General features: G+C 38.4%; 1 protein-coding gene across 1 annotated transcript in view; it reads right to left on the bottom strand.

Moving 5' to 3' along the window:
- USP34 (ubiquitin specific peptidase 34) overlaps positions 1-17,152 on the bottom strand; it is a 120,364-nt gene that overhangs the window by 47,567 nt on the left and 55,645 nt on the right. Inside the window, exons 18-36 of the mRNA XM_058800752.1 lie at positions 16,995-17,122; positions 15,676-15,765; positions 15,083-15,178; positions 13,931-14,013; positions 13,205-13,359; positions 12,217-12,330; positions 11,440-11,539; positions 11,107-11,266; positions 10,563-10,689; positions 10,323-10,470; positions 8,593-8,693; positions 7,609-7,818; positions 6,834-6,959; positions 5,962-6,084; positions 5,762-5,845; positions 5,360-5,446; positions 3,520-3,720; positions 2,108-2,190; positions 578-618 (exon numbers count right to left, since the gene is read on the bottom strand). Coding sequence (XP_058656735.1) covers positions 578-618; positions 2,108-2,190; positions 3,520-3,720; positions 5,360-5,446; positions 5,762-5,845; positions 5,962-6,084; positions 6,834-6,959; positions 7,609-7,818; positions 8,593-8,693; positions 10,323-10,470; positions 10,563-10,689; positions 11,107-11,266; positions 11,440-11,539; positions 12,217-12,330; positions 13,205-13,359; positions 13,931-14,013; positions 15,083-15,178; positions 15,676-15,765; positions 16,995-17,122 — 2,257 coding nt within the window. The remainder of the gene's footprint in view (positions 1-577; positions 619-2,107; positions 2,191-3,519; positions 3,721-5,359; positions 5,447-5,761; positions 5,846-5,961; positions 6,085-6,833; positions 6,960-7,608; positions 7,819-8,592; positions 8,694-10,322; positions 10,471-10,562; positions 10,690-11,106; positions 11,267-11,439; positions 11,540-12,216; positions 12,331-13,204; positions 13,360-13,930; positions 14,014-15,082; positions 15,179-15,675; positions 15,766-16,994; positions 17,123-17,152) is intronic.

Here is a 17,152-nt window from a genome sequence, read left to right as displayed (position 1 = left end):
TGCTTCCAACCACTGCCCCAGCTTCACTCCCAAAATAAAACTGAATTTCCCCCTTCCTGGTCTTATATAAAGTTTGGGGATGAGGGGTGGGAGCAGGAATGGGGGAAAATCTAGATGGGATTTAGCCTGGAAAGAGGACTGGGAAAATCTCAATGAGGTTTCAGCCAGAAACAGGAGAGGAAAAACCCAGAGAGGAACTCTCTGGGAAGCTGAACTGGGAGAAAACACAGCCTGGATTTCACCTGGAATTGGAATTGAAGGAAAACTGGACTGGAATTCTCCTGGGAAGTGGCTCAGGCAAAAACCTGAACCAGATTTCACAGAAAATCCAGATGGGGGAACACATGGAGTGGATTTCCCCTGGAAAGTGGATCAGGGAATAACCAGGACCAGATTTCACCCTGAACCCAGACTGGGGAAAAAACCCAGACTGGATTTCACTCAGAAACCAAGGGTATTTCCTTGGAGGAAAACGATTTTCCAGCTTTCTAACAGTGCAATAAACGAAAATAATAAATTATCATCAATTTGCCATCCCTGTGATTAGCTCCTGACCCAGCTGTTTTGCAGCACTGACCTTCATGCCTTGACCTGTGATCAGACTGAGCCTTCAACACCCTGATGGGAAGAAGAGAAAATCATTTGAATTTTATCACACAGCACATAACAGATTTCAGAAATACAAGTACACACAAGGCACAACCCAGTTACTCTTAAGTAACCACTTGGAAAATCTTAATTCATCTTAAAAGGATTCATTGCTTGCAGTAGTCAAAATTAGCAACAATAATAAAACTATGAAAACCTTCAAGTTACCCCCATAAAGCTTTACAAGATTAAAAAGCCAAGGAGAAATACCCACAGCCCCTTCTTTATTTTATCCAAAACAGAGATGTCAGAGCTAAGAACTGACCCATACAGAATAAATCTAGTTTTCTTCATAAAGGAACCACACTCTGAATAAACATTTGCAAACTTTAAATGTTTCTATTTATTTACTTCCATTTTTATTAATTACAATAAAAGATTATGAAACCAAAAATATTGCATTTATACTTCAAAAATTTTCCTGCAACTCAACTAGAGGCCAAGTTAAGCACACCTGCAGACTGGAAATGTTCTGAATGCCCTTAACAATCTTTTAAAAATATAGTAAAACAACTATCCATCACTTGGAATCAATTCTACAAAAACCTGACCTCCCCAGCACCAGTCTGCCTGCCACAATGCAGCCTTACACAGAATTGCTTTTCTCAGGACAAAAAGGCAACAGGACCAAATATATGTCAGATTTTGCCTTTAGTACCAGCAGGATGAGAAAAATAAGTCAAAAGTGACAGACAACTAAGCAACATGAAAATGAATTTATTTTAATTTCTCCTTTACGCTACCTTGAAATTAAAAATGCTCTGGAGAAAACAAAGAAGGGATTTTGGTGTCACTGACATATTTTATGAAAAATCCCTTTGTTAGGATTTTTCTCCTGAGAGGCTGAGAAGCCTCAGAAATGAAATGCAAACAATGATTATCTGCTGCTGTGGAATGCCACAGGTGCATCTGTGATTGGTCTATGTTGGTTGTTTTTAATTAATGGCCAATCACAGTCAGCTCAGACTCTGAGAGTCACAAGATTTTATCATCATTCCTTTCCTTTCAAGTCTTCTGATGAAATCCTTTCTTCCATTCTTTAGTATAGTTTTAATATATAACTTTCTTTTAAGATAATATATATAATAAAATAACAAATCAGCCTTCTGAAACACGGAGTCAGGATTCTCATCTCTTCCCTGGTCCTGGGACCCCTGAGAACACCACCACATTTGGTGACCCCAAGTGAGGAACGTTCCCACATTTTGGCATGAGAATTTGTGTCATTTATAATTTATACACCCATGCCTTCCACCCTGAGCACAGAGTTCTCACCCCTCTCCTCTCTGCCAGGGCAGGAGGTGAGTAAGAAAAGCAAGTTCCAGCCTCTGGAGCTCAGTGTGGGATGTGGCTGGCAGAGGGAGCACAGCTGGGAGAGCCCCGGGTGGGTCCTGCAGGAAAGCAGCGATGGAAATGAGCACACTCATCAGCTTTATCACAAAAATAAGAAGATTTGTACCTAGGTGCCAAGTTGTCATATGTATAAGCAACTGACATAAGTCGCTGAATCAAACTGGTTCCCTGGACAAGTACAAGAAACACCTTTAAAAATTGAAGTTGAAAGAAAAAAAAAAAAAAAAAACAAGTTAATATAACAACAAGCTTTTTGATCTGTTTTTTAATTATACACACTGTGCGAATCTAAATAAACCCACCTGTGCAGAGGAGGAAGGGCCAAAGGCAAATCACAGCATCTTCACAGTTAACAATTTACTGGTTTTATTAAAGCAGAGCTAAAATCCCATGTTTCACTGACTAGGGCTAGATGCTAAAATTTCATTCTCTAAAGAACACAATTCAACTGAATAGGAAAATCAACCATTTATTCAATCCTTTTAGTAAAAACATGTTATTTTTTTAAAGCATAAACTACTCACAGCCTTTTAAAAACCTTATGTTTGAGGAGACAGGGCTGAGGATGAGGTTGGACACTTAAATTTTGCCTACCTCTGTGATCAACACATTTTACTGACTAACCGCTCTCTTAAAATATTTATCTTTAGCCAATCTGACAGACTCTACAGAATTTTAAAATGCAAGTGTGAAGAAAATCTTAAAATACTTAAATATCAAATCAAGAATACTTATCAATTTACAACTAAAAATTTAAAACCAGTTAGAGAAAGCAACAGCAGCATTTACATGTTCAAAAATTTAATATATGTGCTAAATTCCCTGTATGACAGTAGCCCTGGTGATTTAGGGATTTATCAAAAAAGGCTGATATTTATAGAATAGTTAAGGTCTTTCCAGGTATAGCAAAGGGGAAGTTTGGCTCCAGCTCAGAGTTCAGACCTGCACTTTTTGGCAGTCACAGCTGGTCCTGTGCCCAAGAAAGTCAATTTACAGTGAATGTCCCCCTGATGCCAAAACACCCTCTGTGCTCAGGCTGCCCTAGGAAATCAGCATGCAGCAACCTGGCAGGAAGGTTCACAGCTGCAGGTAAGTTCATTCAGGTATCCCTAATAAAGTTACTTCAGTGTTTACTAAAGGAATCCAACATGGATTTAGCAAGGACAAGGGCAGCTCATGTTATAAATACAGGTTAATAATAATAATGTGCTACTGTAAAAAAGGACTGATCAATTCAGGAAACAAAATCTAAGAAACAGGGACAAATCACTGCAATTCTGAATTCCCAATTAATGTGTTCATCAATCACCATCAAAAAACACCTTTTGGTTGCCAGGTTTAAAACTATGCAAATACTTTTCTAGAGAACAAGCAAGAGATCAATTATATTACTGAGATCAGTGAGTACTACTAACTCTTCCACTCCATAATTTTATTACTAAAATAAGGACTTCACATTTACTCTTTCAGCAAAGGAGATGTTTCCTACAGCTCCCAGAACCTCTGTGTGCCTCCTACCTCTGTCAGCCTGGGGATGTGAAGGCCCTTGACGTGGTCGCTCGTGGTTTTCCTGGACTTGCCCGGCCACGTCCTTTTCCTGTGGCTCTCTGCCACCCCAGACCAGGCAAAGACATCGTGGTAAGCCAGGTCCAGATCTGAGGGGTCCACTGCAAACTGGCAGATCAGCTTCAGCAAGCAAGCAAGACAGTCCAGCTGCCACTGGGAAGGGGAAGGAAAACAAATCTGTCACTGCCATATTTTCTGGAGAAATTCCCTTGCTCAGGATTCTTCTCCTGGGAAGCTGAGAAGCCTCAGAGGAAAAGGAAAACAGTATTATCTCATTTGCTTCTCCTGTGCTTTGCTGCTTTGCATTGTGGTTGGAGATTGTTTATCCAACAGGTGATTGTTTCATTGGTTTCATGTGAATTGTTTTAACTGAATGACTGTGGTGGTGTTCTCAGGGGTCCCAGGATGAGGGAAGAGATGAGGATCCTGACTCCATGTTCCAGAAGGCTGATTTATTATTTTATGATATATATTATATTAAAAGAAAATTATATACTAAAACTATACTAAAAGAAGAAAGGATTTCATCAGAAGGTTTGAAAGAAATAGAAAGGAATGGTAACAAAAGCTGTGACTCTCAGAGATTCTGAGCCAGCTGACTGTGATTGGCCATTAATTAGAAACAACCAACATGGACAATCAAAGATGCACCTGTTGCATTCCACAGCAGCAGGTAATCATTGGTTTTCTTTTCCTTTGAGGCTTCTCAGCTTCTCAGGAGAAAAATCCTAGCAAAAGGATTTTTGATAAAATATGTCCATGACAAATGACCAATCACGGTCAAGCTCTGTCAGGACCCTGGAAGGAGTCACCAGTTTTCATTATTATCTTTTAGCTTTCTATCTGTATCCTTTCTGTATTCTTCAGTATAGTTTAGTTTAGTATTCTTTAATATAATATAATAGAATAAAATATTAGCCTTCTAAAAACATGGAGTCAGATTCATCATTCCTCCCTTGGGGAACCCCACAAATACAAGAGAAATCTTCAATTTTGAGGGATTTATTTTCCACATAATTCAATGCTATCTATGGAATTTGCGACTGAAAACCTCAGTAAGGTATAAAGGAGAAAAAACTAGAAGTAACTTGAACTTAGCTGAAACTAATGATAGAATAATAATGAAAAAGGTGATTATTAGACATTCTTATAGAACATGTGCATTATTGACAAGTGTCTTTATTAGCACCACAGCCACTATGCTAATTGTCTCACTGACAGCAAGGGAAAATGGCCTTGGCCATTTTGGCCTCTTACACAAGGGAAAGACAATTAACAGATTACTGCTTTTAATACAGACTGTAATAAATAATTCGCCAAATAAAAACCCTCCCTAAAATAAGCAGAAAAAATAAATAAATATTCCATTCTTGTTTGGCTACTTTTGGTTTCTTTAAAGAATTATGATCTGTTATAGTAACACCAAAGTAGTTCCAATCACTCCTGAGGAAGGAACCCAGATGTTTTCCCCTCTAAGGTTCCATGAGGTACAATTTTAAGTTCTACAATTTTAAGAATAAAAGACTCTCCCCAAAATCCACAGAAAAACAGGGAGGGTGGTTTTAAAACATAAAAAAGCAGTAGTATATGTACACTTGCTTTTTATAATTAGCTCTTCCAGGAATATAAAATATTTTAAAAAAAGATGTTACTAGATAGACTCTGACGGTTTCAATCAGAGAATGGATCTATTTCACAACAGAAAATAACTGTACCAAAGGCTCAAAGCATTAAAAGTCTTTACAAATACCAGGAATGTTCTTCTGGAGAGAAAGGCAGAGTGAACACCTACCACAGTCCATGATTCCTGCTCCTTAGGCTCTAGGATTCCAGAATTGAAAATTTCCAGTAACTGTTGGAGCCCTCCAGCAGCAACAAACTGTAAGCATATGATGGAAGCAATGTGAGAAAAAGCAGATACAGAAATACCACTAAGACCAGTCAGATACCAACCTAAGCTTTATAAATTAATAAATAAATTACAAATTATTCAGCTGGGTATTTTATGAAAACAAATGAAATAACTGTACCTGGCCACCACAAATTTACAAGCCTGATAACACAGAAAAACTTGCAAATGTTATCTCTAAATTTGAGATAAAATATTTTAGGATAGATAATGTTTTAAATGGGTTTTTTTATTTCTCTTGAAAATTTGTCTTCGGTATCATAGAATAGTGTAGGAAAAACAAACCTTGCAGCTCCATGTGTTTTTACTGTTTTCTATTTGATCTTCACTTGAATCATCTGAGTCTGGGTAAAGATCACTGTAACTTCCCTAAAGATAAACAAGAATAACTGTAAAAACAGCTCAGGAATTGTAACATTATAAAATAAACCATCAATCTATGCTTTGATTTAGAGAAAAATCAAGATTCTGTGCAAGGAAATTACCGTGGATTCCCGTCTTATCCTCCTGTTGGGCTTCCCCAAAGCTTCAATGATCTCCAGGGCATACAAAAGTTTGTGGGCACTTTTTATTCTCAGAAGGTCCTTCCAGCTAAAGCCATCATTACCCTTAAAAGATGAAAAAAAGATAGAAAATAATTAATACAATTATATGTAATGCTCATCTGTCTAAAAATTCAGGGAGAGGATTTTTCAAGTGGCACAGATAAATTATTTAGGGGTTTAATTTCATCTGTTATCTGAAATTAGACAATTTCAAGCAGATTTCTATACATGATTACCAATCTGAATAATAAAAAGGCAACATTATTATATGCTAAAATAGACACAATTTTACATTAGAGGAAAGCAAACATCACACTGTAACTGCCACCAAAATTGTCATGCATGTGTGCATAAAAAGCTGCAATATCTACAATCTGTTAGGATGCAATTTCAACCACTTTTAAAGAGGCAGAATAATATTTTTATCTGTAGAAATCAACTGTGCTTCCAAGCAAGCCAAGCTATGAGCTGAGGGAATAGAGTACAAAAGTATCACTACCACAACAGCCACAGTGCTAAAGCCAGGCTGCAGCTGAACAAACTGCTCTTTCCATCCAAGTAAAAACATTGTGATCATTAGTACTGACTATTCTTTTAATTTATAAAATAAACTTTGAAAATAAATGATAAAAACTAACTTTGGGAGCTAAGCTGACATCTCTGTTTAGTTTTAGATTTATTAGGTTTACTCTTATCTCAGCACACTTAACAGATTTACTACGTAACATTCCTATTTGGGGACATTTCAACTAAAACACTGGATGCTAAAAAATTCAAGTATAACAAAGATAAATATGTAAAGCTTTGTTCACCTGCTCATCAGAAATATTCTGGAATGCCTGCAGCATATTAGGGCACGTTGGTAGGAGCATTAACAGTTCCCAGACACGTCTAGATAAGTTCTCTGCATGGAGATGGAGCTCTTCACACCTTGCACTCTGACAAACCAAATCATAACCATTCTTACTGTCAACTTCTTTGAGAAAATGACATTTCAAAGCCCAAAAATGTATTTATTTGTAATTAAGAAGCTGTTTTGTATCTAATAACTAAATCCATGATTAGGATATGATAACTGAGGTCTCAACTTGCAAGAAACTAAGTTACATCATCTTTAAATCATATCACATATTTTGAAATATTTAAATGCAGATAAAACTTATAAATAAATTGCAGGTTCAAATGTACTACATATGATTTAATTTCCCTCAAGCTAATGATGGCATACAAGATCAAGCTTGGCTTTTTGCAATAAAACTTTACAAACCTTTCTTCAAGCCAATTCCCATTATGAGTCACCACATCAATTTAAATAATCAATATTGTTTCTTAAGAAATGCTTTTATAGCTTCTACAGTATTTAGAACATTCAAATGTTCTATTACTGCTAAGAAAATATTAGCAATATCTTAGCAATATAATTGCTAAGAAAAAAGGAGAATTATGAAGATTTTACCATGTGAATGAGCAGGCAATAAACATCTCTAGCAACTGAACAGAGTAGAGAAAAATTGGCTACACAGAAAAACCAGATCCAATGAAATAAGACTTAAATGCAATTGTTCTAATAAAATTAAACTGAATTACCTCACTATCCTCCATAGCCACTTCTCCAGAAGGAGGCTTAAAAGAGGCCAGCATTTCTAACAAATCAAAGAGGGTGGTGAGGTGAGGTTCTTGCAGGAGTAGGAGCATTGGAATGTTGTCCTTCTGAGGAGGAGGTAGGCAGGAGGCTGGGAGCTGGACACCTTCCCCTTTGCGCTCCCTCCTGGGGGCACCGAGGGACACAAACACCATCTGCAGCAGAGGCAGAGCACAGACACAGCTTTATGGCAAGCATGCAATGCTTTCACAAGGGTCAGAATAAAAAAATTTAAAAAATTTTTGGTTTGTAGTGAAATCTTGGCTTTGCAGCATTTTCGGCAAGTGCCACAAATGAAGTTTGGGTTTGCTTTCACTTAAGGCATTCATGGTGTAGCTGCACTTGATGCCTCAGGTTTGGCTTTTTTATTTTTCAGGTTCTGTGCTGCTTTAGTGTGTGGGTCTGGGCTCCATATTATGGGATGGTGAGCTCTCTGCACAGTGGGTAGACAAAACAATTCCCTCTCCAGCTGGGCACCAAGGACAAATGATCCAGATCTCAGGCCCAGCAGCATAGTGGGAGAATGAAGAAAGAAAAAAAAGAAGGATGGGACTTGATGGGCTGGAGCTGGAATTGGACAATTAACTCTAATATGAAAATGGAGCAGAACTTATAAAAGTGACCGATTGTCCATTTTGGGACCATTTTGGTTCATCTTGGGTGCAGCCCTGGCTGGGCTCTTGTGCTGCCCAAGGTGGACCCATGGAGGAGATCCTTTTAATAAATCCCTGCTTCATTCTTCATTCCCTGTGTCCAGCCTCTGCTGTAGGTCAGCCCTCACACAGCATCAATCACACTCCTGACTCTGCCCTTGAGGCTGTTATCACCCCAGGGGTTGCTCCCAGCCAGCCCCAGGTGCAGAATCAGCTGCAGGAGACCAGAGCCAAGCCCTGGCCACAGCTCCAGGGCCTTTCCCATGCTGGCAGTACCTGCATGTCCTTAAAGCCCAGCTCGTGCAGAGTTTTCTCATCATAGTCAGTTGTCAGCTCGTGCCCAGATGAAATCATTCTTACAGGTCCCATGAGGCCACCTAGGATAAAAGCCTATTTCAGCAGAATTCTGGAATCATGGTTTCAGTTTCACAGCTTTGATAGTGTACCCTTCAGCAGAGGCAAAAACTTGCTGCTATTTCCTTAAGAAAAGTGATTATTACATTAAACTAATTAAAACTTGTACAAATAAACTGAATTTACTTGCATAAATTTACTTTACTTGCATTTGTATTCACAAATAACCTTTTCAATACCCAACTTTGCAGTGTAAAGTATTTATAATACAAATTCAAACATGTCTTCCATATTTTGTAGTAAATGACACTGTGCCACAGAAGGATAATGGAAATTATTGTGATCATCAACAAGATGTCCTTGTACCACACACTTGTGGTCAAGTCAAAGAAACATTGATTAATCTTAAATGTAAGCTGGAACCAAAGAAGTCACACCCACTTCAGAAGGGAAAAACTGAGAACACCCTGCAAAGAACTCAACACTGAACAAGAAACCTGAACAATCAAAAGATGAAGAATGAAATTCTATTTCGTGCAGACAACCAAACCTCTCTTCTAACAAGCACACTTTGTCCAACATGACCACGTTTCTAAAATGCCTGTTACAACAAAAATATATATTTACTACTATGTGGTGGAAAACAAGACAGTTTCTTTACTAAAACTGATTCTGCTGAGTGGCTGGAAAAGGATTCTACAAAGAAGGCAATTAATGTGTCCAAAATTCAGTCTGGTTTACTTACATTGTGCCTCATTAAAACAGGTTTTTTAGAAGTTGTTAAACTGTGAAGAGCAAGCTTGAATCACATTTAAACATATATTAATGGTGGTGTTGGAAAGAGCTGTTCCTGGACAGAATTTATTCAGACAATTGTTCATTACATGCTAACTCATGCTTATAATGAAAAGAAAAACTGAGAAAACATAAAAGAAAATTCAGAAAACACTTTGAACAGAAATAAGTGCTAAGAATGCTGTAATATATAATATCAGGAATATAATACCCTCCTGAAGGATAAAGCAGGAATTTTCCTTCACTCACAAACACAAAGAGGGAACAACAAGAGGATGCATATTCACTATACAGAGCAAGGTGACATTCCAAATTAGCAGCCTCAAAGCAGGATGAAGAATCATTTCTGCTACTGGATGACCATAAATTAAAAAGCAATTGCAGGAGTAAGGAAAATCTTCCACCTGACTGGAATACATGTACACAGAGCATAAATTATGGATTTGAATTGTGGCTTCAAACTCTGACTCAATGGCAGAGCCAGAAGTGTACGAATCAGATGAAATACAGAATAAGATATTCAGAAATGTAATATTTTATAAAGTTGTGTGCAACAGAATCTCCAGTTTACAGAAAATAACATCATTCAAACAACAAGAAGAAAAATAATGCGGGGGGAAATCTGCTGGAACATGGAATTTGGACTGATTCAAGGACTTAAAGGATTTATATTTTCTTTGCTATTTCAAATAAATGGTAGTGCTTAAAAAACAATATTAATTAGAAGAGGGTGTGATATTAATTTGAACTACAAGTAAAGAAAATAAATCATAATGCTTGCTTTGAGGTATCTGGGGAAAAAAAACCCACAATCATTTAAGGTGTAAAGGCAAAACCTCCAGGCAGGAAGAGCTCACCAGGGAAATCCCCCTTGCGACTGCTTTGGCCAAACTCCTGCAGCTGTGCCTGCTGGTTGATCTGCTCCTTCTGCAGATTTTCATACCAGTGGGTGACTTCTGCTCGCAGATCAGCCACCTGGTCACTGGGGTACATTTCTATGGTCATCTGAAAGGAAAGAGGGGTTTATTTTCCCAGGAGGGCTGTGGGATCAGGAGCACTGGGCAGGGAGGGTGTGCCTGGAAGGGATTTTCACCCACCTTGTCAGGAAGGCCAGCTGGCTGACACACAATCCTCAGAGGTAGAGACTGTTTGTCACTCAGGGCTTTCAGGTGACTGCTGATGCCAGTGCCTTCAATCTGCCACTGTCTCAGATGATATGCAAACCTTAGGAAGAGGGAAAAACATAGAAAAAAAGTGCTTTTGTCAAAGCCTATTTAGCACAAATGTTCGCTGAACAATCAAGGACAAATCCTGCAAATGCTGTTTTGATTTTTTTTCAGTAAGAGGAAGTTATTGACAGTCTCACTGTGTTTCAAATAAAATTAAAATGGCTTTTAAGAAGTTTCTTTGGTGAGGGATGGGGAAACACAAACACAGCCACACATTTTTATACAAGAACAAAGGCCAACACTGGTAACTGTTTAAACTTCATTTATTACCTTGCACAATTACTCCCTACTGTCTTTCCTTTACACAAAGAAACCATTCCTTAAATTAGTAATAACTCTTAACACACTTATCATTATAGTAAGAGGGATAGAAATAAATTCTGCATCCAAATAGATCAATAGAGGTTTTTACCTTCTCCTGAAAGCCTCCAGGTGTGTTTTCAGCATTAAGAGCCCTCTTTCAATAATGGTCAGGCTTGAATGAGAGTCTTGCTCCAGGTTACTTGAAGCTATCATCAGACTCTCCATACACTTGCTAATAAATTCCTGCTCTTTTTCCAGACCAGTTTTACCTGCAACACCAGTTCAAGTCAATTTATAGGCACAGCTTTGGAACAATGCATTTTAATACTAAGAATAATAAAAGGATAAAGAATAAAATAGAAAAGAATAATAAAAGGATAGTGCTGGGTGTTCTTTAAAACATTTCAAACAGCAGAGAAAGGATGAAAATGGAAGCTGATACCGTTGATGTAGTAGGAGTTGATGTACTGGATGGCTGCTCGACTGACATCTCCAGACTGGGCCCTTAGAGCAATGCCCCAGAATTGGTCCATGCCACACAGCTGTTGGACAAAAGGAAAACAAGCACAGAAACAAAACATTGCTCATTATTTTACTGGGAGGGAGGATTTCTGATCTGAGACATTCTTTTTACTTCTTGACTCAATCATAACAATATCTCATTTTCTCCACTGTTTGCACTGTCATCACTGCACACACCAATTACTACAGAAGTCTCAATTTCTCACAAACAGTTTCAAAGTCACACATGAGGAGAACTGGCTGAAATTCAAAATAGTGAAATTTCATTTCTGACAAACAGGAGTACTTCCAAATGAAGCTGTAAAACCACAACTACAGTCAATATTCATTGCAAGAAAAAAAATGCCCCAAATCAATTTGGAGAATATATTCTAAATATAATTTTCTTTATGAGGTAATTGCTCTGGATTAAAAACTTCTCAAGTACATAATACATAACATTTTACAACACATTTCTAGTCAGAGTTAAGTATGACTAACAGAATGTCATTTGAGTCTTCTTCAGTAGATAAGCAAATATTACAAATATGGTTTTTAAACACAGCAGTGGATACAGCTCAGTTATGATAAAACATGACAAACTGCACAAAGAGATGCAGGCAACAGGTATCAGGTTTAGGTGGTTTCCTGTCTTTGCCCTGAGAGCCAAAATGCCCAGAGGCAGAGAGAGGAAAAGCAGGGGCAGAGGCAGGCTCACCTCGGAGTTGGAGCCCCCGTCGTAGGCGCTCGTGGCCAGCCGAGCCAGGTTACACAAGTGCTGGAAGAGGTTCAGGCCAGTCATGCTGATGGTTTCAGGTTTGAGCTGGGGCATCTAAACAAAGGCAAAAAAATGTCACTGCTGGAGCACAGAGCAATTGCAGGGTATTTATTTCAGTAGCACTGTTATTACTGGTCACTGCTGTTATTAATCCCACTCAAGTGTAGTAGATCAAATAGATTTGTTCTTGGAAAAGATCATACTCTGAGTTTTAGATAGAATAAAGAAATCAACTATAATTGGCTTGTACAGTTCACTTCACCACTGATTTGAACTGTAACAATGCAGAGGAAAAAGAGTTATTTCATTTTAACATCAGCTGCTTAACTCATCAACAGCAGGAGAACTTGTTAGCATATGTGACATCCATCCAAAAAAACTTACACAAGTGCAAAACTAGACAAAAACCTGTGCAATCTTGGGAAAGAACTAGACTACATTAATTATTGCACAATCTGTCCATTTTGTAATGTCATCTGTCAAAATAAATGGATAGAATAGAACCCCCTGGAGAAAGCTCTCCATGTTTGTCTTTTCAGTGGCTGCATTGCTGATATTTATAGGCCCTTCTGAAAAAGAAAAGTCCATTTTTCACTCAGGTGGAGCTGTACAGCATAAAGCAAACTGTAGTTTGGTGAAGTTTTTTTCCCAAATTAAAATAAAGTGCTACACAACTGCAGACAGAACATGTGGGCTATTTGTAAAGAAGCACTCAGGTAAATTGGAGTGTGAAAAGAATTCCCACAAATCCATTTCCTTCCTCTCTCCGAGCACAGAAAAACCTTTCCATGACAAGCAGGGCCCTCCTGGACTACTGAAGAGATGATTTCCACAGAAACAATTTTAAATGCAACAAACAGTGCTGATATGGAATGAAACACTCTATTCATTACTGGAATGATGAGGCTGCAATTAACTCTGCACATACCTTTTCCAAAAAAAGGTGCTTGTAAGTCTCCATCCCCATGGCGTGCTGGTCTTTGCTCCGAACTTGATTCAAGAACCAGTGTAGTGCATCATCATAACATTCAGAATCTTCCACCAAACAGTGCCACAGGATGTCCACTTGCTCTAAACTCAACCCTACAATTGGGCAAGTATTTTTAACTACTCCTTTGTAACACCAAATATTCCATAAAACCCAAGAACACACAGAAAAATCAGAATATTTCTGTCAGGTCATAACACATAAATGACAATTTGACTATCTATACTGAGACCACCCAAAGATTAATTGTAAAAAGTGTAATTTATTTCTTCATAAGTAAAATTGATTTCTGACAGTCTTAAAATATGAAGAATTATTTCTTTTTGGAATACAGTACTCCAGTAAAAGATCTCATTATGGACACAAACCATTATGTACCATAAGTACATAATGTATTACCTTCCTTTAGTAATTACTACAATCCTACTATTTAGAAAAACTGCAGCACAGAGAACATGAAAATTTGTTCTCACAGAACTGCAACAGAGTATGAACTCCAACATTGGTTCTGTGCCTTTGCCAGAAAATCTTCCTTCTTTTGAAACTGTCTCAGGGATTATTCTAAATTGTATGTTTGAAACAACACATTAAGCTGACATGGATTGCTAAGAAGTATTTTTGCCTTACTCTGGGTGGTTTTGTGGTAAGATAACCTGAAATACTCACTGAAATGATCTGGGGATCCCAGAGTAGAAAACACACATGTCAGGAACTGGAGACGAACCTGAACCTCTGCACTGTGGCTGTATCTAAATGAAAATTTGGACAAAAAATGGAAGTTTGTTTTGTTGCTTATTGCCATAACTTCTTTCCTACTCATCCTTGTGCCTCTCAAAAGCATAAATAATTGCTTTTACAAGCTTCTTTCTGAATTTCTAGTTCAGTGTATGGCCCAAACCCTGAAGATGTTGCCCAACCACCCCAAACAGCAGCATGACACAACAGCTGTCTCTAGATAAAGTCCTTTTTTCTTTTGGAAATTGAGAAGGGGGATAGGAGTGGCTTTTTTGTCTGACAGTACAATTGAAGTGTATCATTTTGTCACCTTGTAAGATCTACCTCATTTTTCCCCTTAAGCTGTAAAGTCCTGATATTTCTACTCTAAATTTCCAACTCCAAATGATACATATTCTTTATGAAAATAGTTTCATAACTTACATAAAAATATTGACTTTATTTCTACTCATGCAGTAAAATCTTGATGGTAAAAGGAGCAGAACAATTTCTCCTTTTACCTGAATTTAAAGGATCCCACCTTTCTAAGTAATTCCTCACTTAAGCAACATCTACTATAAAGGGTGAAGTTAGACTGGAAGAAGTTAAATTGGACCCATAAATAGCAGCATTTTTCAGATGTGGGTGCCCATATTGACTTTGACATCTGTCAAAACATGAACAGTCTGTTCCTCTGGGACTGGGGAGCTGGAAATTGCATTGCTTGTTTATATACACCTGATTTTAATCACACAGATTACAAAGTGCAGATGGATGTATTCCAACAAAAAATCATGCAAAGGCCAATGACAAATTTTAAAACTAAAACATTTCAATAGTTCTAGTATACAAAATCATTTAAAATTAACTTGGATATCAAAACCTTCATGTTTTATTTGCACACAAATATTCAACATGACATCTAACAAAAATGACACGAGAGTTGGGTGTTTTAAGCAAAAGGAGCTATTAAAAATGTTTTTACAGAATTTTGTAAAAGCCAGGAAACGTCCCTAGAGAAAGCCTTTACTTACAAGAACACATCAGCAGCAGCTCTGGTTAAACCATAAAATATCAAACACTCCCAGCCAGCTGAGTACTTACAGTGCATGTTTGTGCCGTCCCTCCCTGACTGCCTGGATGTAGTGTACCAAATTATCAAAGAAAAGTTTCATCATATTCAGTTCTTTTTCTGCCCACCTGTGGATATTCAAAGGACAGAAAGCATTATGGTTTGCTAAAAAGATCAGAAAAGCCCCAAGAAGCAGACAGCTGTTACAGGAAAATGGCACACACGTAACCCCCCAGAGTGAACATTCATTTTTCCATCCCAGAAGCATTTCCCAGTACTGTACTCTCTTCTTTCTTGCAATCCTTAAGGTTTCCTCATGCTATTTTCAGGTGTAGGAGTGACAGAACACTCTCTGTGGAGCCCATGAAAACTGTTCCTAAAGGCCCTAATTCAGAGAAGGTCTAACTCAGAACTGGGCATATGTTTAAATGTCACACCAAAAAGGCCAAGGAAAATTGCTGATTATCACTGTCCCCCTATCAGCAGTTCTGTCAGTCCATTCTCTTACACCAGGCAGTTATATGGTTTGTTCTGCTCAGGAATGCTGAACTTTATTATCTTCACCTTTCACAGGGTTTTATACACCAAAGAGCCCCCTAAATTGTTGGGACAGGGGCCTACTTACATTGTGATCCAATGTGTGTCATAGCTGCTCCCAAATTGCTGGAATGTTCCAAACAGCTTGGGAAGAAGGCGAAGTGAAACTACTACAGATCTAAGGGAGAAAAATGAGGCAAGACTGTTACAAAACTGAAATAATTGACTGAAAAATTCCTTTGAGAAGCTCCAGTTGTGTGAGCAAACAAACTAAAGGAAAGCTCTGTAAATCATAAATCACAGAGTGATCTGGGATGGAAGGGACTTTAAAAGTCACCTCATTCCACCCCCTGCCATGGCAGGGACACCCTCCACTATCCCAGGGTGCTCCAAGCCCTGTCCAACCTGGCTTTGGACACTTCCAGGGATGGGGCAGCCACAGATGCTCTGGGCAACCTGTGCCAGGGCCTCAACACCCTCACAATCAACAAATTTTTCCTCATATCTAATCTAAACCTACTTTCTTTAATTTTGAAGCCATTGCCCCTTGTCCTGTCACTCCAGGCTGTTGTAAGAAGTCTCTCCCCAGGTCCCTTCAGGAACTGAAGGCCACAATTAGGGACTGAAGCCTTTTCCAGGCTGAATAATCCCAATTCTCTCACAGGAGAGGGCTCCATCCCTCTCATCAGCTTCTCTGGAGGTGCTCCAAGAGGCTCAGGTCCTTCCTGTGCTTGTGAAATCTCCCATCAAGTCAAACAAGAAGTTTTCTGAACCTGAACTACATTTACTTCAATTTCTTTACACACAACTCCTTGGACCCAGAGCTGAGAATAATCTCCCAGTATGTTTGTAACTCATCTCACCAGTTCTCAGCAAAAAGGTAACACCACAACACAGCAGGTGATGTCTAGCAGTCATCTGTACCATGAAAATAAATTCCACTTTCACCAGTACAATCTCACAGCTCTGGCTGGCATTAAAACAAGTTCTCTGAGGTCAAGGTGCTCCTTCCTCACAGAAACTAAACCCCTTAACAGACTTGTCTGTTCCTCAGCCACCTGTGTGTAAAATCTGAATATTCAGTATAAAATGCTCAGGCCAAGGCACCTGACCTTGCTCCTGACTGACTGAGGAGCAGACCTGATTTTTACCAAAGGCAGGAAAGCAATAACCTCTGGTACAAGGAAGAACAGACAAATGCAACAAAATGAGAAATTCAGGTCAACAAAACAAAAAGAAATGGAACATCAGAAACATCCACAACACTTTGGAAACTATTTTTATTCTTCTGCTTTTGCCTAGTTTTTCTTCCTGTAAAATCAAATAACCACTTAGAGCCAGCTTGGATTTCTGGTACATTGCAAAAATAAGATACTTATAAAACAGATAAATTATGACTGAAGTTACCTGTTGTTTGCTAAGTTTTCTAAGCAGCCTTCAATAAATCTCATTCGAATCTGTCTGTCAGTGAACCAGCACACTAAAGAACAGAGCAGCTTCTCTGCCTCATTTATTAACCCTTCAGAGAGATGAATCTGCAGCAAGCAGAAAGATCAATGAATATT

This window comes from Ammospiza caudacuta, chromosome 3 (genome assembly GCF_027887145.1).
Source record: "Ammospiza caudacuta isolate bAmmCau1 chromosome 3, bAmmCau1.pri, whole genome shotgun sequence".
Classification (NCBI taxonomy): Eukaryota; Metazoa; Chordata; class Aves; order Passeriformes; family Passerellidae; genus Ammospiza; species Ammospiza caudacuta.
This window is presented reverse-complemented; position numbering and strand designations above follow the sequence as displayed.